At 37.1% G+C, this 25,128-nt stretch overlaps 1 protein-coding gene and 1 long non-coding RNA gene across 4 annotated transcripts in view; both read left to right on the top strand.

The window, feature by feature from the left end:
• Positions 1-25,128, top strand: part of LOC139988385 (uncharacterized) — a 194,915-nt gene that overhangs the window by 155,408 nt on the left and 14,379 nt on the right. The gene's annotated exons all lie outside the window — the stretch shown is intronic.
• On the top strand, positions 30-2,387 carry Nacalpha (nascent polypeptide associated complex protein alpha subunit). 3 transcript variants are annotated; one of them, XM_072005724.1, is made up of 6 exons: positions 30-161; positions 933-1,197; positions 1,277-1,396; positions 1,598-1,693; positions 1,785-1,943; positions 2,143-2,387. In XM_072005724.1, exons 2-6 carry the CDS (start codon positions 943-945, stop codon positions 2,155-2,157), a joined length of 645 nt encoding a protein of 214 aa, XP_071861825.1. In that variant the 5' UTR covers positions 30-161; positions 933-942; the 3' UTR covers positions 2,158-2,387. The 3 variants fall into 3 exon arrangements, with proteins under 3 accessions (XP_071861825.1, XP_071861827.1, XP_071861826.1); XM_072005726.1 differs by lacking the exon at positions 30-161 and adding an exon at positions 168-266; XM_072005725.1 differs by lacking the exon at positions 30-161 and adding an exon at positions 297-687.

Genomic DNA, 25,128 nt, shown 5'->3' with positions numbered 1-25,128 from the left:
TTGGTTTGTGCAGCCAATTGCGGGTGCTGATTTAACAAAATGTCTGCTTGCGTTTTGTGTTCTTAAAAGTACAAAACTATGCTCATTCGAGTACACGTGTGAATTGGTCTCAGTTTACATGGTAAAAATAGTGCTCGGTCGTCGACGGATTATCGTTCGAGGTAAATCTAACGATTTTTTCGGCATCGTTCTGTAATGATAGTAAAAGAGCGCGAATATCGAGAGATAAGTAACAAATATATCCCTTTGTGTGAATCATATCGCGTGTAATGATTTATTGTCAACGATGAACGTGCGAAATGTTTGTGCTTCGATGATCTTCATGCACGAAATTCATCGTGCTGCATAACGATATAAAACACCGTATAAAAACGCGGATAGACTGAAAATGTGTCACTCACAATTATTGGAACATAATTAATCTTGTCACGATAGTTAAACATAAATAGCAACGAGAATTGTCGATCGTATCTTTGCAAGTATTTTTCGACTACCTTCAGTGGGCGCCATAACAACGTCCATTTGTCTGTTACAATCATTGTGTGATAAGTGTTTATTTTTTCCATTTAATTGTTTTATATTTATTAATAACATACAATTTGTTCATCAATTTCATCGTTATTTTATCTACACTTGTGAAGTCGTTCATGTTCATTGAAAGTCATACTACAAACGAGGGTATATTAGGTGGGGCAGATTTTGTTAACCCGGTGTAATACACGTGTGGCCGACTTTTATGAAGAATGATTGTATCAATGTATAAATTATGTTAATATATAGATTCGTTCATATCGTATAAAGTTATACTTTTTACAAAAAGAGTAAATGCTGACCATATATATTTTACAATTTATATGTTGTAAATTTGTTTCAGTTTGTAATATATAATAAAAAGTACATTATTATTTATTTAATGTAATTATTTGTTACAGATCAATAAATATGCCAGAACTAACTGAACTCGACAAAGCTGCAAGCTCTGAACCTACTAAGGTCGAAGCAGCTGCAGCAGGATCTGGAACTGATACAGATTCAGATGACACTATCCCAGAATTGGACGATGCAGGAGCTGGAGGTACTGTTGGTTTCCCAGGGACAACCGTCACTGGTCTTCCCATTGATATGGTTTCTAAAGCAAAACAAAGTCGAGGAGAGAAAAAAGCCAGGAAGCTTATGAGCAAATTGGGATTAAAGCCTGTATGTTGGATGAATGCAATATATCATATATCTTTTTTATATATATGAATAAATAAATACTTGAAATTGTTTTGTTCAGGTACAAGGAGTTAATAGAGTGACTATTCGTAAATCAAAAAATATTCTCTTTGTAATCAATAAGCCAGATGTGTTAAAGAATCCAGCTTCAGATACTTACATAGTGTTTGGCGAAGCTAAGGTAAAATTCTGGAAATCTAACTTAAAGTAGTATATTAGAGAAGTAATATCTCAGAGAAGGTGATGATTTGTTTAGTGTTTCGCATATTATGAATTAAAGAAATGTAGAAAAAATTCCTTGGCAGACTGATACATTTAATAATTGTACTTTTTTTCAAATATTATGATTCTTAAATATTTGACGAAATTATTTGTTTTACAGATTGAGGATCTCAGTCAACAAGCTCAAGTAGCAGCAGCTGAGAAGTTTAAGGAACCACCAGTTATTCCAGCAACTGAAGCTGGCGGTAGTACTACGGTAAGATATTGTATTTAATTGCTATAAAAAACTCTAACGCAACATTTCATATTTGATATTAACTTTATCTTGTAACTTTGTATTTTTAAAGGTTGTTGCACCAATACAAGAAGAATCAGAAGAAGAAGTAGACGAAACGGGTGTCGAAGAAAAAGACATTGACCTAGTAATGTGTCAAGCCAATGTGTCTCGAGGGAAGGCTATTAAAGCTCTTAAGAATAATCAGAATGATATTGTCAATGCTATTATGGTAAGTTTATAAACGGAAATACAAAATTTTATAGAACACAATTATGTGATGATTTTACCAACGGTTTCGCATTTATTTTATAATCAGATTTATAATATTGTTGAAAATCTTGGCAGACTGATTAAATTTGTGTATAAAAAAAAAAACGATTTCATCTATATCATTCGAAAACTTATACTTTATTTTTTGTTGGTTTCAGGAATTGACAATGTGATGAAGCTACTTTGCAATAGGGTATGCTACGTCGTAGCTATCATTGTGACATCATCTTATTTTATCATCTACGTCATCAGGAAAGAACATCATCCTTTTTTTCTCTCATTACACGTTGAAAGGATTAAGCTCGAATACTAAGAGGCATGGAGACCGTGGTGTTTGTCTCAAAAGAATTCACATGTATATACATAATTCATATGAAAAAAAATAAATACACTAAGGACACTATGTTGTTTGCGTGTTATTCCATAAATTTATGATATGAAATTAAAGAAAAATCGAAGTAGACTTCGTTGACATCGTTACATAACGCTGGAATCATCGGTGCGCGAAATAATGGCGCGTCAACATTATTGATTATCAGCATTGCGATGCGGTAAGACAATGGTGGTAATAAAGATTTATTTCTCACTTCTATCTTATCGACAGATGGTTAAATGTCAAAAAATTTCAAATTCAAGGAAGTATAAATAGATGGCAGTGCATGACATATTCCACGAATTACAGATATTCACAACCTTTTCAAATAATTCTTCTGATCATCTAAAATATGTATGTATATGAAAATATGTAATTTTAATAATTAAATATTAAATAGTGAAACTGTGAAGAAATAGCAAAGTTAAATACATTTTACCTTATCAAAATTGCAATATCCTATTTCATATAAAAAGACTATTAGCTTTTTTCTAAAAGTTTCATCAAACGAGAATAAACGATATAAGTATATATATTGCAAGTATATAAATAAGGGCGTTGTTTTTATTTTCTTTAAACACTTATTTTATGTATACTCTAGTTTCATCAGTCGGAGATAAGTAATGTCGGGGATGATAGCTATTCGCGATGGCCGTGCTCGACGAAAGTTTCATAAGCCGTTTCGCGCACATGTCGCGGCGCGCATCGCATCGCCGAGGGCTGGAAAAAAGCTGCGATATTAGAGCGTGGACGTGCACCATTCTCTCTATCCGGCCGGGAATCCGCTAATATTTGAGATTTCGGTCTCGTATATGACGCTACCTACGGTGACATCTGGCACGGATCTTAAGACGCTTTATTGCCGGCAAGAAGCGTTTGCAATATTGTCACGTAATAAAGGGACACGCGAGGGAAACACCTGCGGGACACGAGTAATCGAATTTCCATTCGGTCCGCCATTGGATCTTTCCAGCGTTGCGTAAAACGGTTATAGATCGTTTTATAAGAATGACACGCCTTACCAAATGAAAAATGGCAAATCTTTAGTAATTTTGAATTTAACTTCTTGTCTTATGATATTGTGTGGAGATTTGTGATATTTGTGGACCAAAATTGAAAAATTTGTCGTCGTGTTCGTAATATGAATTATAGGTTAAGGTTAACCAATAACATGATCAAATCAAATCAATTTACTTAATGTTTTCATCGTACGATGTGAGAGATAGGACAACAATAATATATATATATATATATACTACGAACTTTGTAAGTTTTAAATGTTATTGTACATAGCGCAATTATTAATTAAAATTTAGCAGCTATCCATTTGAAAGTATACGTTTATTGGATCTGACGTTACAAATATTACAAATTTCGACATACAATTTTCGAAGTTGTCCAGTTTCCTATACTTTATAACACTTTATAACGCTAACAAAGTATAACCTTATAACACTGAACAGATGAAATCATTCCATGTCTCACGCGGTTACAAATTTGGTTTTATAGCAGATAATTAAACATATAATATTCTTCTGCAGCAAAAAAGCGAAATTCTGTAAAATTTTATGCCAATTCATGTAAATGATGAATCTTTTTATCGCTTACTTTTTATTATATAGTCGAAGAAGCTGCGAAACAGAGTGAAGGATTCGACGTTTGCGAACGGAAAGACGTGTCACAGGAAGCGGAATAAAAGAATAGTGAAGAAGGAAAAAGAGGATTGCGATCAAAGAGAGGAAGGGTAGAAGTGGTTGGCAGCCGATCCGTCTCCGACATGTCTGATTGTTCCCTTAACGATCGGCTGACAGCGAAGACGTATGTCGGTGCCATCAGATAATGCGACCGGCGTTGATGTGTACGCGGCCCATGGTACGCGTAAGCGTTTTGTAAACGCTTCGCACGTCTCCATGGTGGCGTTTGTTCAGCGACATCTTCATAACGTTCTGGACAAAAAGACTGTCATGTTGCGTCGCGTCGTTGCGTCATTGCCCATGAACATCGATTCAATCGATTCAAAAATTGTACTATCTGATGTTCCATCTTCTTATCTTTTTAATTATTCAACGTTCGTCCTCAATATTCTTATTGAACAAATTTTCTTCAAATTCTTTAAGATTTATTTGATCTTGGCGGAATAATATGAAATAATATGAAAATCTTACAGGTTTGTGTTTGAGGGAAAAGAGCAATTTTGAGATACGTTTTATTCCATGCTGATGACGAGAAAAATCGAATGGTGTAATTTTTATGGAAACTTAAGAAGAAGACGATTATTTAATTACGTCCTTTTAGCCTGTTCTTGATCACTTTTTTAAAAATAAGTTAAGTAAGTTATACAACCACTGGTATGATTTTACTTTTATCTAACTTGTAATTTAACTTGATTTTTTAATTTTTACTTATATTATATTATTTATTTATATTGAAGTATCCATTCGCAGTCTATTTCATACTTTATATCCTGTTCGACCGTTCGCTGAGAGGAAGCGCGTCAACGGCAGACGTAAATTCTCGTTACGATTACAATCGACGTCACAAAATGATAATGAGGTGGTTGAATTGATTATAACACTGAGTTAACAGGTTACAATTTACACTTTATTCCAACAACTTGTAGACATAGACAGTTATGTTCGGTGCGTATAGATATAAGTTAAACAGATGTCTGATCTAAAGTAGATATAGACAGTGAAGAGATGTTGACTGATCTGAAGATGGTGAACCAGTGAAGTTCGGTGAAGATGCCGTCGCAGAGGAAAACTATTGCTGGGTGTTGGTCGCCCCATCAGCGGTCGCGTGCGGGTGGAGCTGACCATCGAACATGGGAAAAAACCGACTTTCTCATTTTTTACCTGATGGAGCAATAACTATGAGGAACCTCTTGACTTGAAGGTGTTTTATACCAGTTAACGGCCTTAACGGTAAAATCGAAAAGCTTAGGTTTATGACAGTTCCTTATGATTATTACGCTCTGACTAATTATATTTGCACAGCGAGTGGCTGTCTTGACCGAGGGATGAATTCTGATTGATGTAAAGAGTCATTGGAAGTAACATATATACTATTCTGAAGAAATTGTTTGCAATTATTTAGTACGCTGCATAGAAACATACTTTTTACATGCTGTAATGGAACAGAAGATCGAAGTGGTACAGAAAATATTACAAAAAATAGAAGGAATGTATCGAGAAATATTAGTTTGTCCGAAAAGTGTCTTTCTTTTATAAACACGTCTTTTACAACGATGCATCTTTATAGAAACATGAAACCTAATCTGTCGAACGTTGTGATCTTTATTTTGATAGAACAAAATGGATCAAATAATATAAAACGGAAATTGTTATGCATCCATTATTTCCTTATAAAACGAAAGAAACTTTTCGGACGACCTAATACATTGCCTCGTAGATTGGAAGCTAATCTTGGAAGCTAATTGCAGAGTCTCGGATACTCGTGGTCTTTCAAAGCGCACAAAAGTAAGCCGCTATTTAAACGTGTGCACGTTTCTTGCACTTCTGCAACACCACGCTGCTTCGTCGCTACTGTATCAAAAGAACGTTCGAATAAAATTGTCTCCTACTCGCTTGCTTCGTTAACTAAATAAAAATTCATCGGTGTTAAAACGTGATCACATACTACTAAAGGTTAAAGTTAAATCTTAAACTATCTGGAATCGTCAATCTTCAGAATACACGTGTAATAGATGGTTGTTTTTAAAGCGGTGTCCAGTTTTTCTGGATACTAATAGGCGTTCTATTATACGATTAAGTTACCTAAATGCTGCACGCGAATTCATTTGCAATGATGCACGGTTCCAGTCGATGAACCCTTGTTGAACTTTCTGTTCGTGTAGTGTTCACGCGCCATCGTCGTGTTTAACAAGCCGTTGACGAGTCGTATGAACACGTTTCCCTTCGACGAGCGTGCACGTGTTCCTTGGGATCCTGGTGCTGGCGTGCGAGTTTGACGCACCACTTTTAAAACGGATTGACGCGCGTCGGTTTCCCGCTAATGGCAGGGTTCGCATAAACGTACAGACACACCGCGATAAGGCCAATTTGACGGATCGTTTCGCGTAGCCGACGAGCCGCCACCATGTTGTTTGTCTGTGAATATGAGACGATATGACGAATCCAAACGGACGGCCGAGAAATGGAAAGTTAGAATTTTCTGGCGGTTGTTGTTATTTGAAGACATCGGAAATTAATTGCACGTTATGCAATCAGATTATGTGCTTTGCGAAATGTCAAAGTACCAGAAGTATCGCATATTAAGGAAAAAAGTAACTGTAAAACCAGCTCAAGACTTTTCATTCTCGTACAAATACAAGGTGCAAGAGATAAAATCAGATTTAGCAGTATGTAAGTAAAAAATAGTTCAAATCTATAAAAATTAGCGTTACAATTTCATTTTATCATATCCGGAAATTAATTTTTCAAGAAGAATAAATAATGTCTTCTATGTTTTTCTTTTTTCTAATGAAAACTATCTATTTTTCTAGAAGAAGGAAAAGATACTTCAAACACGGCATACTTGGTTCCTTTAACCCTTTGCAGTCCTTTGAATTTTATTTCAATTTCGTTAGCAGCAGCTCCCAAGGTTTTTAAGTGTTTTATCTGAAATTTAGTTTAACTAAAAAATAAGACAATTTAAATAAGTAAGGGAAGAAAGGAATTCACTTAAATACCAGTTCTATTTACAATATTGTTGTATTTTGTAATTTTTAAGCTTATGATATATCTTGAAACAATTTCCAGGATGCAATCCTGCTTTTCCTTCGCACGTTTCACAAAAATAGGTGGATATGAAAGAGAATGTCGAGTGAGACTCGACAAAGGAGCTCCTGAGATAAAAACTGATGTCGAGTCATAGGAGTACAAAGGATTAATACGAAGTTAATTCGTGTTAATATGTAGAAATATATAATGCAACGATATAAAAGATCAGAGGTACAGTGTATTAATGTAATAAATAATATAAATTCTATCCAACACTATCCATTTATCTAACAAACTTCCATAACTTTTTCATTCCAGCACACGTGACAACAAATGCACGCACGTAGCCTAACAATCATGCACATCGGATACCCGTGAAAGTGCAAGTTACAAACTCAAAAGAAGAACGAAGAAAGTGGAACAGGGGCTCGAGCGGAGAAGAAAAGATCCATCGAGCCATGTGGCAGGCGCAAACGGTGTGAGTAATGGCGTCGACCAATCGCTTCCAGCTCTTAAAACACGAACGCACCTCTTATCCCACTCTCCCTTCCTTTTTTCTTCTTTCTCTTTCTTTTGCATCTCTTTATAGGTACGTCTTTCCTCTTTCGTTTAACCGATGAGACGCGTATAATAACGAGCGAGCTATCATCAACGGGATCATTATCATCGATCGATCCACGGCCTTCGCGTTCCCCCTTCTTCTTCACCCTCTTTTTTGTCTCTCTTCCGCTACCTTTCTCTCGTTTCTCTTTCCTTATCGTCGATACAGGATAAACGCATATGTAGAGAGGAAACAGGCGAACGGCCACGCACACACAGCATGGCAGAAGGAGTTTAATCACGAAATTATACCAACCGCGTAACCTCGGTGTCCATGAAGACGTAATATTTTTCGGCCGGTACGAAACGATTGTTTACAGCCATCGGGTATCCTCAGCGAGGGCCTGGTGATTTCGCGGCCACGAAAAACGAACGAGCACGCGTGGCGTTGGCCGATTTTCTGCGCCCTCTTCGCTCGACCCTCTGGGCCAGATGCTCGGCGCGCTCGAATTAAGCAATGAAATTATCGTACGCGCCGCACCACGGCTTCGCTCCATATTTACTGCGCCTCGAAAACGCTCGATAAATATTAATACCGATCCCGACAGAGATTGAAACCGCCGCGAACACTTGCATCGTCTCTCGTTCCCTATTATCGTTGCTGTGTGTTCCCTTCGTATCGTGTTCCTTCGCCTGTGTGTTCTTCAAGCGAGCTACGAATGCACGTTGAAATTGATAAGCAAGGACGAAGAAGATGCCGACTGTCCTCGATTAGGGTAAGTATAGTTCTACATATTGATACAGTGGAATTTTTTGATTATACAAGTTTTCTTTAGCGGAATGATATATTTTAGGTATTGTAATACTCGAGTAATTATTGTTGCGTAATCGTGCGCGTTTGTTAATACAACAATTGTTAACACAAAGCTATTTCTACCAAAGACAGCCAAAATGACTGGTCTTTAAAGATACGCAATGATAGAATATTTTTATAATTATTGATTTATTTCTTACAGAAGGAATTTCATGTTATTTAGTACATTTTTGGTATTATTAATCCATCTAGGATCCCTAAACGAGGGTTGACACATTTATAAAATTGTAGAGCCACTCATTTTGACTGCTGTGGTATTTCTAGCGCTAGCATCTAGCGATCTAGCGATCGATCGGAAATTTTCCTGATAACTGATATCATCATACCGAATGAGACGCAGTAAAAATTTTGAAAACGTGTGGCAAGTTGTACAAAACGAGGAAACTGGTTAATTGGGCTTCGATAAACAGATTGCAGGACCCTTTTACAATTTGACAAGTACCAGGTATTTTGACTGGTGTTGGTATAAGTAGCCTTGATACGAAATTATTTTAAATTTGAATACATAAAAAGCAAAATAGAATTCATTATATTATTCTTTTAGTTATCGTCACGAAAGTCATTACAGCATTGTGGAAGAAAAATATAACACAAAGTAGGAATTTTAAAATAAAATTGTAAAACCAGTCAATTTGTGCTAGTTCTAGTGTTAAACTCTTTCATCTCATTTTTACGTAGCCAATCATCGTTCGCAGGTTACTCGATAAACATATGAATTGTAAATGCGAGTTTGAAGCTTGGTCGTTTAAAATAGTTTGTGTGAATTTTCACGTAAAAATATCCAGGCAATTGTAAATGTAAGTTTGAAGCTTGGACCTTTAAAATAGTTTGTGTGAATTTTCACGTAAAAATATCCAGGCAATTGTTATTAGGAGCGGTTTTCTATAGAAACATAGAAGAGAATTCAATTATCCGCATGTTTAAACAGATTCCTTTAGGCTGAGATCACTTAACCGAATGTGAACTTGTGTGAAAGTAGCGTGGAAGATCAGTGAACTGCTACTATTCTACGAACTGACTGTTCTTCAATGGGTTTAGATAAATGGAATACTATTTTAGCTGCAGAATATCGAACGATACTGTGATTACAATATAAACGAAGAAATAAATCATTTTAATCACTATGGTTTACAACGAAGTACTAGGAACAAATGGGATTTTTAACGAAGGTTTCACGCGACTCAACTTCTTATTTAGAAACTTGCAATCCGAAATGCATTACGGTTGAGGAGTACTTAGTTTTGGACCGAGAACGTTTCGTTGCGCTTAATTCGATCGTTACACGCGAACGTTCCATTGCCGTGGTCTTAATTGCGTTATTGAATAAAGTTCTTTGTGAAAACGGGGACAACTGGCCGGTACAAGGAGGTAAGAAGCATCGGTAGGACTTCGCATAAATGGCTGCCAACGATTCACTGCTAATACTTTAACAGTGCTTTCTTAATAACAAGAACATTTCAAAACCATTTTATTCAATTTTATACCATATACAAGAAAACAATATCAGAGAACGTATTTTATTTACTAATTTCCTTTTTTAACACATTATGGTTTCTGTTATAGATACCCCAATTTTGTATTATGGTGCTTGAATTTTCGTCTTCAAATTTCACCGTTGTTTTTAACGTTTTAAAAAATACTTTAGCATGCTTATGTTGATGATGTTATGTATATTTTTATAGATTGTTAATTAACTAAGTGATAAAAGTCTTTAATGAAACTAATTTGAAATTTTAGCGCGTTGTGTCTTCTTTGCAAAACCGTTTGAGAAAGTGTTTTTACCATTAACAATTAACAGAAAATAATTGTTTTCACAGTCTAAAAGAATCTTTTAAGCGTTTTGGGGAAAACACGATTAGGTGATTGAAATGATCCATTTTAGAGCGACTCAAAGAATGCACTAGGGTTGAAAAAGTATAGAATTAAGAAGGAAAAAGATATTATATGTACTATATACATATATATATAAAAAGTTTCGAAGGACAAGACAAGAGCAAAAAATATAAAATAAGTTTCTGTATCTGTAACAATCTCTCAAATTGACCAATGGCTGGACTTTCGTGGATCGAACTCATCAAAAATCTGTCGGTAAGCAGCCGTTTCCTGGTGAGAAACGAGCCGCTGAAACCGCAAACGGTCGTCAGAAATATCGGTTTCCGTTCTCTGGAAGATTTCCCAAACGTTGCTTGAAGAAATATCCTGAATCCATCGGTCGACCAGCAGTAAAGCATAGAATGGGCGTGGAATTAGCGATCCGGCGCGAATGGTGGTGCTTCAACGATTCGGACGTAGTTTGCTTCTTCGCCGGATTATCCCAGAAGTAGCTGTTTTCACTGGTAACATAGTGACATCGTGCAAGAACAATAACCACTCTGATCAGCAGAAACCGCTCCACGTTCTCCCATCTTGATATTAACGTTGTCCAGCATCGAGAATTTCTTCTTTCGCGGTGTTTACTTCGAACTGGATGATCGATGATCCTGGAATGAAGAAAGTTGCCACGATTATCCTCTTCCGCCGTTCAGTTCCGTTCATATTGCTCTGTGAACCGTCGTTTCTTTCGTTTCCTCGGTTCGAGAAATCGCGTTCACTCGCGATGAAATTATAACTATAGAGGTCTCACGATTATTTTATGATCATAGATTTTATGATCATAGAGAATTCTTTAATTTTATGAACTATCGTTTCCTGTATTTGTTGGATGTTCTAAGGATTCTTGTTTAATATGGTAGCGTATATATTGATTGGCAACTAAGTGATTGCGTACTTTAAATAAGAAGGAAAATTCAAAATTTTTGCTTAAAAATATAACTTTGTTCAATTAGGTATTGTCCGTTGCCATCTTTCAGGCAGTGTCATAATTCCTTGTTCATAAAACTTGTGATTTTTGCCAGGAAAAAACTGAATTAAATGTGATTTTACATCATCAGCGTCATTAAAAATTTTACCATTTAAGGAGTTCCGCATGGAACGAAATAAATGGTAATCTGAAGGCGCAAGGTCAGGGCTATACGGTGGATGTGACAACACATCCCAACCTAAGTTCCAATAATTTTTGGCGAGTGACAAAAGATGTGTGGGGCTTTGCATTATCATGCTGGAGAACAACACCCTTACGATTTGCCAATTCTGACCGCTTTTCTTCAACTGCACCGCTCAGTTTGGCGAGTTGTTGAACGTACACGTTTGAATTAATCGTTTGGTTTCTTGATAAGAGTTCAAAGTACAGAATTCCTTTATAATCCCACCAAACTGACGGCATAATATCTTTTTGGTGAATCTCAGCTTTTGGTGTCGTCTGGGCTGGTTCGTCTTGCATTACCCACGATCATTTCCGATTAACGTTGTTATAAACTATCCACTTTTGGTCATCAGTAATCAGTCGTTTCAGAAATGGATCAATTTCGTTGCGTTTCGGAAGCGAATCGCAGGTGCTAATGTGCTGTGTCAAATGAATTTCCTTAAGCTGATGAGGGACCCATAAATCGAGTTTCTTGACATAGCCAAGCTGTTTTAATTTTTTTTCAATGCACGTATGCGATACATTGAGCTTCTCTGCAATCTCACGCGCTGTGCTATGACGATCTGAATCGATAATGGCCTCGATATGGGTCTCATCAACTTCAACTGGACTGCCACATCGTCGAGCATTTTTCAGTGAAAAATCACCAGAACGAAATTTGGCAAACCAATTTTGACATTGCCTTAATTTTGACTGCACATAACTTCTTGTGTGCTTGCGATGCGTTCTTGCGTCATCGGAAATAATACAATAAAATATGTCTGAAATGCGCGTCTTGTTCTTCCATTTTTAAATTGGGATAACAACGAAACCAAATAATTAATTGATACAATTTTTTTACTAAATTAAAGGTGGAAGTTCAAACAACAAGAAAACAATATAGGTGCTTCGAATACGTTGACAAAACAAAAGAATGTGCCAAGACCACGTATTGACATAATCCGCAATCACTTAGTTACCCAATAGCTGATAATTAATGTTAGAACAAGATTCGATAGATGGTAGAATTGGCCCTTTCAATTTAATCCTCGAAGCGAAATGAAATTTCGTATGTATCGACCCATTTGATTAGGAAAATTTGATACTTTTAATACTTTTCGCTTCTTTGGTAAAAGTGAGAGGTATGAGCGAATTCTAACAGTAAAGTTTCTTACTACAACGTTGTACACATATATGTTAATAATTTATATATGTATATGACGCTATAGTGATTTGCTCTGTATAAGTAGGTACTTGTATCATCAAGTTGTCGTATTATTATAACTTGAGATTCGTTGTTAGGAAATCATATCCATTTTATAAAATGTAACATTTTAAAAATTTAATTATTTTTTAATTAATTAGCTCAAAGATTACCAAAACATATTATAATCCAAGATGGCCAAGAACTGGAAAAATCCAGCCAAAGATCGATCGGTTAAAAAAGATATGCCGATCGTTAAATTTGTTACGTTTACAATTTCCTTCCAGAATTAGGACTATGGGAAAATCGGCCTGTTGCTCGTCCAATAAATTCTTCGGCGTGACGAATGGCGAAGTCATAATATTTAAAGCGACGAACCGATCGCGAGACATCGGATTTGACTTGAGTTTTTGGAATGTTACCTGAGGGAAACGTGCGGTTCTTTTAACTGTGCCGCGTGACGAATCGTTCTAGTATCAGTTTTCAGGTTCGATACTTTCTGTGTTAAATATCGCGTGGTACTTTGGACCTGAGGTACCTGTGCTTTCAGGACGGTTTGCCAGATTTTCTTTGAGATTAGGCGAAAAGGCGGGTTCTACGTTCGTTGTATCGTTTCAACAGCGTCGCCTGTTGCTGCACGTGTGCAGTCGAGGATCGTAAACAAAGTGGAAAGACGAGTCGATTATCTCTGGTGAAAATATGCTTCGTAGTATTTTTCAGAGTTAATTCCTTTGCTGTTGACAGCAAGTAACTGGATAAACTCGTTCGTTTCGCAATGATAAAAGACACAATGCGTTCATAAATATATGGCGAGGGAAGTGTCGAACTTTCCCCAGGGCTTCGCCGCCATTACGACGCTTACGAAGCGGCCTCAAGCGACAGAGGATAATTGTAGCACGGAAGCTTGAACGACAGTGGGAAGTTCGATATCGATGTATCAATTTGAAGTTTCAAAATGAAAATTTTGATTATTTTAAACACATGAGAAAACTCTAATGAAAATATTCTTCCTCCGATGTCCTGCCTATCGCTGTTGCTCTTAACTGAAAAACTTAATGAATTTTTCATTGGATAACGATAATCCTAATAGCTCTTAACTATATCTACATGGATGTAAAATAAATGTATTTTATTATCGGTGTCTGGTGACCAGAAGTATCGACGAATTAAATAATCCTCTGTGAGATCCTACAGTAACGAAATTAAAACACTCGTATAAAATAATAAGATAATTCTATAGTTTCCAAAATAAAGCAGGCATTTTCCCACTGTAATCTTTCATGGTTATAGAATAATTTCAAGTCAAACAATTCCATCTCTACGAATCTTTCCATTTAATCCTAAATCAACAAGAAAGGAGAAAGAGAGAAAGTTCAGGTTCAATTTTTGAAATTTAACCCTTGCACCTCTCCACAGTTTACTTGCCCCTCTAAAGTCGCGCTTTTTACAATTTCACAAACTCACCCCTGAGAGTAGAGTAAACTTGTGATCAGGTCGAGGGGAAAAAAGGCCACGCGATCCGGTGTGTTGTCCGCGCGACAGCTTTGGCCATGCGGCTGAGCGCGGCCGAAGAAGGTAATACGGTCGAGGAGCAAAAGGGCCGAAAGACATCGTCCGTCGAGTAATTACATGCCCCGGGAGAGGCCGGCAATGGGATCCGAGGAACCCGTGCGGTTAGAAGTAGGTGGTTAAGGGTTTAGGTGTGCCGCGGTCTCCGTGAAGCCGAGCGGAGGCGGAAGGGGGCAAAGGTTGTTAGAGGAAGAAGAAACAATACAGAGAGGGAGATAATAACACGAAGGAGAGAAAGAGAAAGAGAAAGAGAACGAGAAATGGAAAGAGGAAGAGAAAGAGAAGCTTTACCTCTATATAGGTTGCCGTGACGTCTCCGTGGTGGGATAGTCGGCGCGAGAGCACTATATTACATCATTGGCGGCCATTTTGGACCACCCAAGTCGCTGTCAGAGCATAAAAAATATGAAGTTCTTTTAGGGCCGCCTTTTTTCCGTGCCGCCAGCGGCGCGGCTCTGCCGGATCGTACCGTAACGCAGAAAGGCGGCGCGAACGCTCGAGAAAGAGAGAGGAGGAAAGGAGGATCACGGAGAAAGGAAGACAGGGAGGAGGTTGTTGGAACGAGGAGAGAACGAGTCTAGTACGGGCTGCAGCGAACACTGGAGGGAAAAGAAAGGGAGGACGAAGAGAGAGAAGGGGGTAGAAGAGGTGGTGAAGAGGTTGCTGAGGAGCTTCTTTATTGGAGAGACAAAGAAGGGAGCGCGCGAGAGGAAGAAAACGGCGTGGGCTGCGAGAGAAAGATTTAGAAATTGAAGAAACGCGCGGGAAGCTGTCCACCGCGGAATAATAAGGTGCAAGAGGAAAATCCTGGGGGTTGAGGGATGAACAGAATCCCAAGGTACGGACTTCCAAAGGAAAAGTGGAGAGACGCCGACGAAAGGAAGAAGAGTATCGACGATGAAAATATCGGTATATTTCGCTGGAAAAGGTGGGAAAGTGATGAAACCAAATAAATTCGGAAACCAACAAATATAAAAAGAATAGGAAGATTCATCCGTGGAAAATCAATATCGTGGTTGGTTCCGCCTAATCTTAATTTTCTGCTTGTAGAAGATCCGCGATAACTTAACTAGTAACTCGTTCCCGTATGAGAAACATAACTTGCCGAAGACTATGATAGAAGATAGAGTGAATGGTATGAAAAAGGATGGATGAAAAAGAATTCCGGGAGTGGGACGGCCACGCAAGGGGGTAGAAGAAGGCACGATCGGATAGGTGAAAGGAGAGAAATAAGGGCTCAACGAAGGACGAAGGTGGCGAGAGACTGCAGGCTCTGTTCGCGAGCAACGTAAAAGAAAGATGTACTTATGTAGTTAAGTCGGCGTTAGATCGTTTCGTCCGCCATCGCCGCGCCGTGGCGCACTTTTTAAGCTCTACGATTACTTATCTCTTTCCTCCGTCCATTCTCTCCCGTTCCAGTGTGATGAATCGCGACTATTCCTCATGCCGCGCGGACGCCCCGCGATTTAGCTTATGAACAATCATTAAAATCACCCTCGAAAAATCGTGGTTCCGCTTAATTTTAGGTTTATGCTTATACTTCAAACTGTATATTAAATTACTATGATATATTTGTGTGTTTTGAAACCTTTTCTTAAATTTTGTTTAATAATCAAAATGAAACGAATTCTCGTAGTCGATGAAAGCAGCAATTTATATGGTTGTTATGTGAACGAAGCTTGCATTAGTCCGGCAATCGCTTATCGATTGCACCATCACACGAACGAAATTGAGCTTACAGAGTGTTAAAGGTAACGTTTTCAATTCCAGCTCCCACACCGGAGGCAGTAACGAGCCATCAAGTCTGCCGGTAATCGAATGCCAACTGCGGTCTTGTGTTTGCTCTAACGCCTTCGCGAGAAACATGAAACTAACTAATCGCTATCTACGCTTACGTGTCTCTGAGGAAATACTACTTTCACTTCTAAATTTATACATATATGTCGTCCAATTGACATTCGTTGCTTCTTTTTCTGTATTTTAATCGAATTTACAGAATTTTTCCACGGAACGGCTAGAATCTGACCGAGAAACGTTGAAACCGATTTTAATCATAAATATGACAATATTTTTCGTGGATAAAATTATTTACTAAATTATTGAGAGTAGATACACAATATTGCTAAAAATTACGGGCTGGAAGTGGTGTAGTCACTGAAAGTCAGTTCATTGCTACTGTTTATAAAACGATGCTCTACGTTTATTGTCATAAAAATTCGTTCTATTTTCCAAGTCATGAAGACGCATTGTAACAGAGGATGAAGTTATAATGTTGGAATACAACGATATTACACGCATAGGTACAAATACTATTATACAGACACCCAGTCAGGCATTTGAACGGGACATTTACACAGGTCATACTCATTACTGTATAGAGAGTGGGGTTCAAAGTACTTAAGGGATCATGAGTTACTACCTCAGTCTAGTCTGAGAGTAACCGGCCAAATAATTCTTCCATACGTTGTTAATTATATCACTCGCCTATATACATCAGGTTCTGTAGTTCTGTTTAATAAACATCACACAGGCATTTGAACAGGACACTTACACAGGTCATACTCATTACTGTATAGAGAGTGGGGCTCAAAGTATTTAAGGGATCATAGATCACTATCTAAGTCTAGTCTGAGAGTAACTGGCCAACAATCAACAATTCTTCCATACTTTGTTAATTATATCACTCGCTTATATACATCAGGTTCTGTAGTTCTGTTTAATAAACATCACACAGGCATTTGAACAGGACACTTACACAGGTCATACTCATTACTGTATAGAGAGTGGAGTTCAAAGTATTTAAGGGATAAATATCACTGAATATTATTTTAACATAAACATCGTGTCTTCCACAGATTATTAATCTTAACTTTAAGATTAAATTCTAACTTATAACTTAATGAATTATGAAATTAAATGGATGATATCCGTAAGAGTCGTAATATGTAATTGAATTAAAGTTTATTAAATTTTCTCTTCCATCTCTCCGCGGTTCTTAGTTACATAGTAACCGATTTTTCGCTTCTTGAAAAATGAGGCTGACTAATGTGTTTGGACATAGTGACTCAGTCGTATTTAGCACTCGACGAGTTAATGACCTAGTCATCCAATAAAATGTTCAAAACTCGAAAGTCATTCGTTTCCTTGAAAATCTTCCCTAATTTATTTTCTCCTTTTTTTTTCACGAAGAAAAAGAAACAGGGGAATCTTCATTCCAGATGAAGATAAGTCACGCGGTTATCATGTTCAGCATGATGTTTCTTCGAGGTGAAGTACACAGAAGAACAGAGGGAACGATTATTTTCAAGGCAATAATTCAAGGCCGGTCGGTTAAACGAAATATCTCTTAAAACTCGGCGCAAAGATTAAACGCTAGCACAATTAATCACCATCGACGGTTAAACTCCTCGCGAAAATCGATATATCGCGCGCGCCATCCTCCCCGGTAACCCTTGCGCAAGACGCACGCTCGTGATGGGTGAATTTATTATTGGTAATCGTGAATAACGACTGAGCTCGATGTTTTCGACCTTGAGAAATCAGCCTTCGTAGCAGTGTCGGCTGAACGGCACGCAATAAAAGCGGAAGCTAATTACGTTTATTAAACGTACGAGTCTTGGAGATCGAGTCGTATCTATTAACCGTAAATATCGCGGTTATTAGAACGGATTTATACATCTCCTCGATTCTCGTTTCCTCGTTTTGCTATTAGAACACGCGTTTAATCATCTTTTGTTAACTCTGGATTATTGGATATGATCGTTTTATCATATGGTTAATTGCAGATCCTGAATTAGGTCCTCGTCTTTTTGATATAAATAATCCAGTCTTGTATAGCATCGTTTAAAAGAATAATTATATAACAAAAGATATTTACATGTTATGGTATACATATAATTATAGAGAAATATTTATAGATATAAATAGAGAAAGTCTTTATTTATTTATTTTATTTATTTTTACTTAGTCCTGCCTTTCGGCTTTGGAGGAGCTTTCAGTTTTACATCTCGTTTACCTATCACGCTTTTTACATTCTTTCACTCTTATGACGTTATCACCTTATTGCCTCCTCCCTTATATCTATACAAACTCTTTTCTTATATATCTACTTCCCCTATTATCCCCTCTGTTATATTGTACTCCGTTATATAATCTATCTCTAAAACTATGGAAACTTTTGAGCTTTTGCCTCCTTGCTGTGCTTCCTTATTGTCGTTCCTCCCCGTCTTGTATTGCCCTTCTCTTCTTCATTATTGTTTTCAATTCCATTAGTCCTTCTCTAGTCTCTTTTAGTATTTTCTCTGCGTCCTTTGGTCCTCCCGTTACTTCGCATTATTCTATTACGTGTCTCGTGTCTTCTTCTTTCCTTTTACATAGTCTACATCTTTTTTCTCCCTCTTCTTTCCAATATTCTCTTGCTTTGGTCTCGTTTCCACATCTGAATCCTGCTAATATTTTGAGAAAGTCCTTATATCAGAATTAATTGAAATATTTTAAGTTTTTACCGGCTGGAAATAAAAATTCGGAAGCAATTCTGTGTTTATGGTGTTTGAAAATGTAAGAAATATATTCGTAAATCGTATTTAAAACGTATGTGTGTATAATATATTCTAGTTCATTTAATTTGATTAATGATCATGCGCTGACAAGTAAGATCCTGGTATTCATGCCGAGGATCTTCAGAGTAATTTGGAGAGTACTTTTATCTCGACCTTCGTTATTTATTCATTTCCTGAAATTCATTTGAATATTAAGTGTTTCTCTTACATTTTAACAGAACTCTTAATACCATACTAATGCTTCGTTAATTACAATCTTTCTTTAAACATCTCCTTTTACAGAACTAGTTCAACGTGTCTTTGGCATGGTTACTTTCTTCAGCAGTCCCGTAATTGCGATCCAACTTAGGTCGTTACTGACATTAGTTTGAACACACCCAGAAAATGAGTTCTAATTTAATACGCCTCTGATAATTTCCATTTAAATAACCGATTTTACTCGACGAAGCAGATCAAAATGGATACTCGTAGCTCCACCGAGCAAAAATAAAATTCTTGAGAAAAAGTAGCGACGCAAAATTTTGTATGCTAGATTTCTAAGAAACAACGCGGTCTTCTTCAAAATTATGCCTTTTGAAAGTTTCAAAAGTACATCGATGAAAACGATTTTCCTTCTTCTTAAAGCAACGTTAACTCTTTACAATATTTGCTTGATTGATCGCAATCTTTTTAGTGTTTCGGATGGTGTGAAAATGAATGTTGCGAAATAAGAAATTACAGTAGCGACTACAATTTTCTTTGCTGTTAAAAATTCATTGACCAATGACCAGTGAAATTTTCCTGGAGAGCTGCTTGCCACGTCGTGATGCAGCATCTCTGTTTCAACAAACATGCAATCATTTATTTAGCGATTGCTTTATATCAATGAAATCAATTAACACGTGCGTATTACGTCAATAAGATCCATAGATCATAATAATTCATTTGTTTTTGTCAGAGTTACAGGTACATTCGAAAGTAAATCTACCGTGAGTTACTTTTGACAGCATTTCTCGCAAGTGGACGCTGCGTTGAAAGTGGCTATCCAATCTGATAGTGACTCGGATAATCGCTCTCAACGCGGTATTCGCCTGCAAGAAGTACTCTCGTGAATAACTCGCGATAGCTTTACTCTCAAGTGAACACTTACTTTACCAGTCGGGCAATGAGTTATAAGGAAAGTAGTTTCATTATTTTGTGATCAGACCGTATATGCGAAACCATACACACAATGTCGACAATCGGCATATTGTTCTTTATCTATTTGACACGTTTACAATGGGGCATTAAAATCGACAGATAGGTATTTTTAGATTGCATATGTATGGTATTGTTTCGAATGTGAAAATTGAAATGTGAAGATTTGAATGTGGAAAGTATTTCATAATAATTCATATTAAACACATATGTGAGGTTCCACGATATAAAAACAGGTATTGTATTGAAGATTATTTATTCGTACAATATTGTAGGAAATGAAAATGGGGCGCACGATCCACGTGTTAACATTAGAACTACCACACCAATCAAATTGACTGGTTTTACAATTTTATTTTAAAATTCCTACTTCATGTTGTATCTTTTCCGCAATGATGTAATGACTTGTGCAACGATAACTAAAGGAATAATATAATGTATTTTATTTTGTTTTTTATGTATTCAAACTCAAAATGATTTTGTATCAAGGCTATTTATACCAATATTAGTAAAAATGGTTGGTACTTGTCTAAGTGTAAAAGGATCCTGTAATCTGTTTATCGAACCCTAATTAATCAGTTTCCTCGTTTCGTACAACTTGCCACACGTTTTTAAAATTTTTACCGCGTATCATTCGTTATGATGATATCAGTTATCAGGAAAATTCCGGATCGATAGCTAAAACATTTGATGCTAACACTAAAAATACCACAGCAGTCAAAATGAGTGGCTCTACAATTTTATAAATGTGTCAACCCTCATTTAGGGATCCTACATAGATTAATAATATCAAAAGTATACTACATAACATGGGAAATTTTCAAATCTTCAGATTTTAATCTTCACATTCGAAACAATACCATACATATGCAATCTAAAGATACCTATCAGTCAAGTTGATTGGTGTGTTAGTTCTAGTATTAATTGTCGATCCTAGTGTTAAACATGCGCGTAGAGAACTGAATGTTCGCTCGAAATAGCTGATAGAGCTGAAATTTCTTATGATCTCTCGTAAAGTGACGAATGAAAATTCGTTTAGTTTATCACGGAAGCGTGGTGAATTTAAAGTCGATCGATTTAATATCGGGATGGAGAAAGCACGGTCGACAAAAGGACGAGCAAAGGGGAAGCCGAGATACAAATTTATTCGCGGAGCGTGTTTGGTAGGCGTTGGAAGTGACGCAGCCCGCGCGGCCAATTTATTCCGGCGTGGTAAAGGTACCTTGAGAGCGCGAGAAGACGAAGCTGCCGCCGCGATCAAGTCATTCCATTATCTGAATTGAGTGCTGCTCGTGGGTACCTGCAATCAGTTTTTTTCCCCCACTCTGAGCTTCGCCTCTGCTTCGTATCCTCTCGTCACGCCCTCAACATCTCTTGCCGAAATGAATGCACTTCAGAGAAAAAAAGTGAGAGATCAGAGGGTTGCTTGGTGCAGCTGCACATCGGATATTACGTGTAATAAGCGATTCTTCTTATTGTTGTTGTTCTCTGTTCTGTGCACCACGTTTAGGAGTTTGTCGACTTTTACAGGTGAGAAATTATGCTGTTGGACGAGGGGTGATATCGTTTTCCAGTTCGAGGGATGGGTATATTCGTTTAATGGAATAGGATCTTTGTTCTGATTATTAGATTGTAGATGTAAGAACGAACAGAATGTATATAATGTGGAAAAATATATAAAATATTTAAAGCGAAGGACATATTTTAACGTTTAATGGATGAAACAAATTTGTATTTAGATTTTATACATTTCTTAAATTATTGTTATTATATATATTGTTACTATACGTGTGGTTATATTGATCACCAACTTCTTCTGTGTAAAAAATTAATTGAAATTTTAGTGCGTTCTTCGGATAATTAAGAGGACGTGACGTCATGAAAAAATAGTTCATATTCATTAAACAGGAACAGTATTAGGTAACAGTATTAGCATGACGCGATCTTATTCAAGTTACGAAGCAAAATCGTGAATTCGAAGTAAATACATTTATGTAAAACTGTTATCTTTCACGCAATGTTCTTCTAAAAATTATATATACATATATAAGCGACTGTTAGATGAAGAGATTTTTGGTGCAAAAATTATAATAACCAAGAGTCCTATGAGTAGAATTTTCTAAAAAATATTTGTTGTTTTCTGTACATTCCAACTATACGAAAACTTTTATCTCTCATTGTAATATTCATGCCGGCCTTCGATTTCCTCGAACATTCCTCGATGAACACCTGTAAACGATCTCAGAAAGCTGCGTTTTCGTAAATGCTCGATGCAAACCGTCATTTCCTTCGATATTAAAATAATCATGTATTTCTACCGTGCAATAATCGCGACTAAATGTGCACGTCGGATCTGACCGGTTCGTAATTTACGTCGAGCTCATATGATCCAGACGTTTCTCTGGTGCCGCGACTGCGTCTCTTCATTTTTCGTAGAGAGCGTGTGGAACGGTTCGATCAACGGAAGCGGCGTTCACTGTCTCGAACAAAGTGGACGAAGGGGCACCCCTCGAGCAACAACAACTCGTCCCGAATTACAGGATCATTAAATCCAATTTGGGATTAAAATATTGCCTGCTAATAAGAATCGCGCCAGCCGCGTATGTAGCTCGCGCATAATTGCATTATTACGCTCTCCCTTTTAGCGAACAAATTGCCCCCCTGTCTCTTTGCCGTGAAACCGACCGATTCTTTCTTCCCCTTCCTATATCCCGTCGTTCCCTCCCATTATTTTCTCTCTTTCTTTTACCATCATGATTTTGTTCCACCATCTCACCGATTTCGTGAGAAATTACGCGGCGAGCGAGACGAATATTCCTGTTCTTGAAGCACTCTTTGAGAAAGATAGCCTCCCCGAATGCTTCTCTTGAAAGATTGTGTTGAAAGGTTTGAATAAACTCACCGGTAAAAGCGTGTGTTTTTCATACGAACGCGTAAGTGAAATAAGGTGGATAGATCAGACACGGATGGCGCGAGATGTGAATTTTAAGAAGCATCGTGCGTAATTATTTTCTCATTTAGATCGGTCGGTTGATAAATTCCCAAATGGCTTATTAATATTATAATTCGAGTATGTTTGTATGAGTTTGCGTGTATCGTCGTAATTAAAATTACACCTAACTCGTCACGTTATATCCTCGTTCGTTTATGGTTATGTGGTCGTTCTCTTCTCTTTATCCACGGCCCTCCACGTCAACTTTCCTCTCTGACAACCCTTGCACCGAGTATCGACACTTTCGTGTGAAATTATGCAAGTCTCCACGCCAGTTTAAGTCGCTAGTTTAATTATTTTATCGCTTCTTATTCGAGCCATCGTGTTTTCCCCCTTTCTTCTCTTTCTCTTTCTTTCTCCTTGTCCCTGTTTCACGTAATTTCACTTCCCTCTATGTCTCTTAATTTTTTTATTTACTTCTTTAATCTCTCCGGATTTCTTGTTGGTATTTTATATTGTTCCTCTTTTATTTCCTCGGTCTCCTTTATCCTTGCGTCATCGTCCACGTAAACTAAGTCCGCGTGAAAATAATCGGCGAGATCATCCATCGTGAACGATTTTTCTTCATCTAGTACCTACATAAAGGGTGAGCCGCAAGTATGGCGTGGGAGATTTTACAGCTCAAAGCACTTTTTGCCGAATGAAGATTCATTTTCAGAATAATTTTTCTATCGAATACATTCGACTGAGACTTTGGAAAAATCGAACTAACTGCTGTGTTTAGGGAGATAAATACGAAGTCTGTATTTCTGTACGATTACGATGCTTGCAAACGAAATTCGCCGGCTAATGAAAGATTATTCTCATCGTTAGTTGCAATATATCGACTTCCTGCGTTGTAGTATAGTATTTCGTGAACATAAGGTAAGAAATATTCTTCGATTGATTCTAAAAATATATCTCTTGTGTGAAATTTCTTGGATTTCAAAATTGAAACAAAAAGCATAGCTCGCAAATAAATTTCGCTCCAACGTTTTATTAAACAGTGTTCATCACGAGTATTATATTTCTTCGCGGCACAGTGACTTCACATAAAACGCTATTATACCAAAAAGCAGTAGAAACGTTATACAAATTTATGTGTACTTATTATATTTCGGAAACAAAGACGCGATTACCGATCATCGAGTCTGTGGAAGTGGTTATCACTTGTAAAAAAAGAAAAGCTCTATATGATCTGTTTAGTCTTCTCGTAGTATCTTTTTAGTAATTAATTAATTTGAGTGGTAAAGAGAAAGGCATTGATGAAATTAAGCTTCAAATACTTACGAAAAGATAATTGTTTGTTGGTGTTGAAGTGGTCACCACTTCTAAAAAAACTCTACATCTGGTCTTTCAGTTTTCTCAAGCACTGAAGCCATCGACAGCGCATAGACAAAAGACTGCGTCGAAGGCAGACCATAAACAGTACACAGGCGACGATGGCTCCAGGGTTTTCAGTCATAGGGTAACACTGCTAGCGTGCGGATCTGGATCAGCTCAATTATATTCCGATTTGTATTTACACTTCAGAATTTAAAATATATTTTCTACCTTACAATTTATCCACGCGTTCCTTTGTATTCACATACATCTAACAACCTTGTTGGAATACAACGATATTTCACGCATAGGCACAAAACTCTTACACCCACCCATAGGCGTTTGAACAGGACACTTACACAGGTCATACTCATTATTGTATAGAGTGGGGTTCAAAGTATTTAAGGGATCATGGGTCACTACCTAAGTCTAGTCTGAGAGTAACTGGCCAACAATCAACAATTCTTCCATACGTTGTTAATTATATTACTCGCTTATATACATCAGGTTCTGTAGTTCTGTTTAATAAACATCACTGAATATTATTTCAACATAAATATTGTGTCTTCCACAGATTATTAATCTTAACTTCAAGATTAAATTCTAACAAACCTCAACAGAGTCGAACCTGTAATTTACTTGTCACTTACTCACATCTCTAATTATTTTATCTAGATCAATTGGTAGGAAAAGTTGAGATGCGTGCTCGGAGAATTTTTTGTTTATAAATCAACGACCATCCACAGCTTTTTTTCAACTGATCCTCCAGCCTTATTTATTATGTAATTGATTGTAATTGCTCAGGGAAATTCTTGTTACCGTTTCGATTGGGT

The sequence above is a fragment of the Bombus fervidus genome, chromosome 6, assembly GCF_041682495.2.
Source record: "Bombus fervidus isolate BK054 chromosome 6, iyBomFerv1, whole genome shotgun sequence".
NCBI lineage: Eukaryota > Metazoa > Arthropoda > Insecta > Hymenoptera > Apidae > Bombus > Bombus fervidus.
Note: the sequence above shows the minus strand (reverse complement) of the source record. Positions and strands in the feature narration are given on the sequence as shown.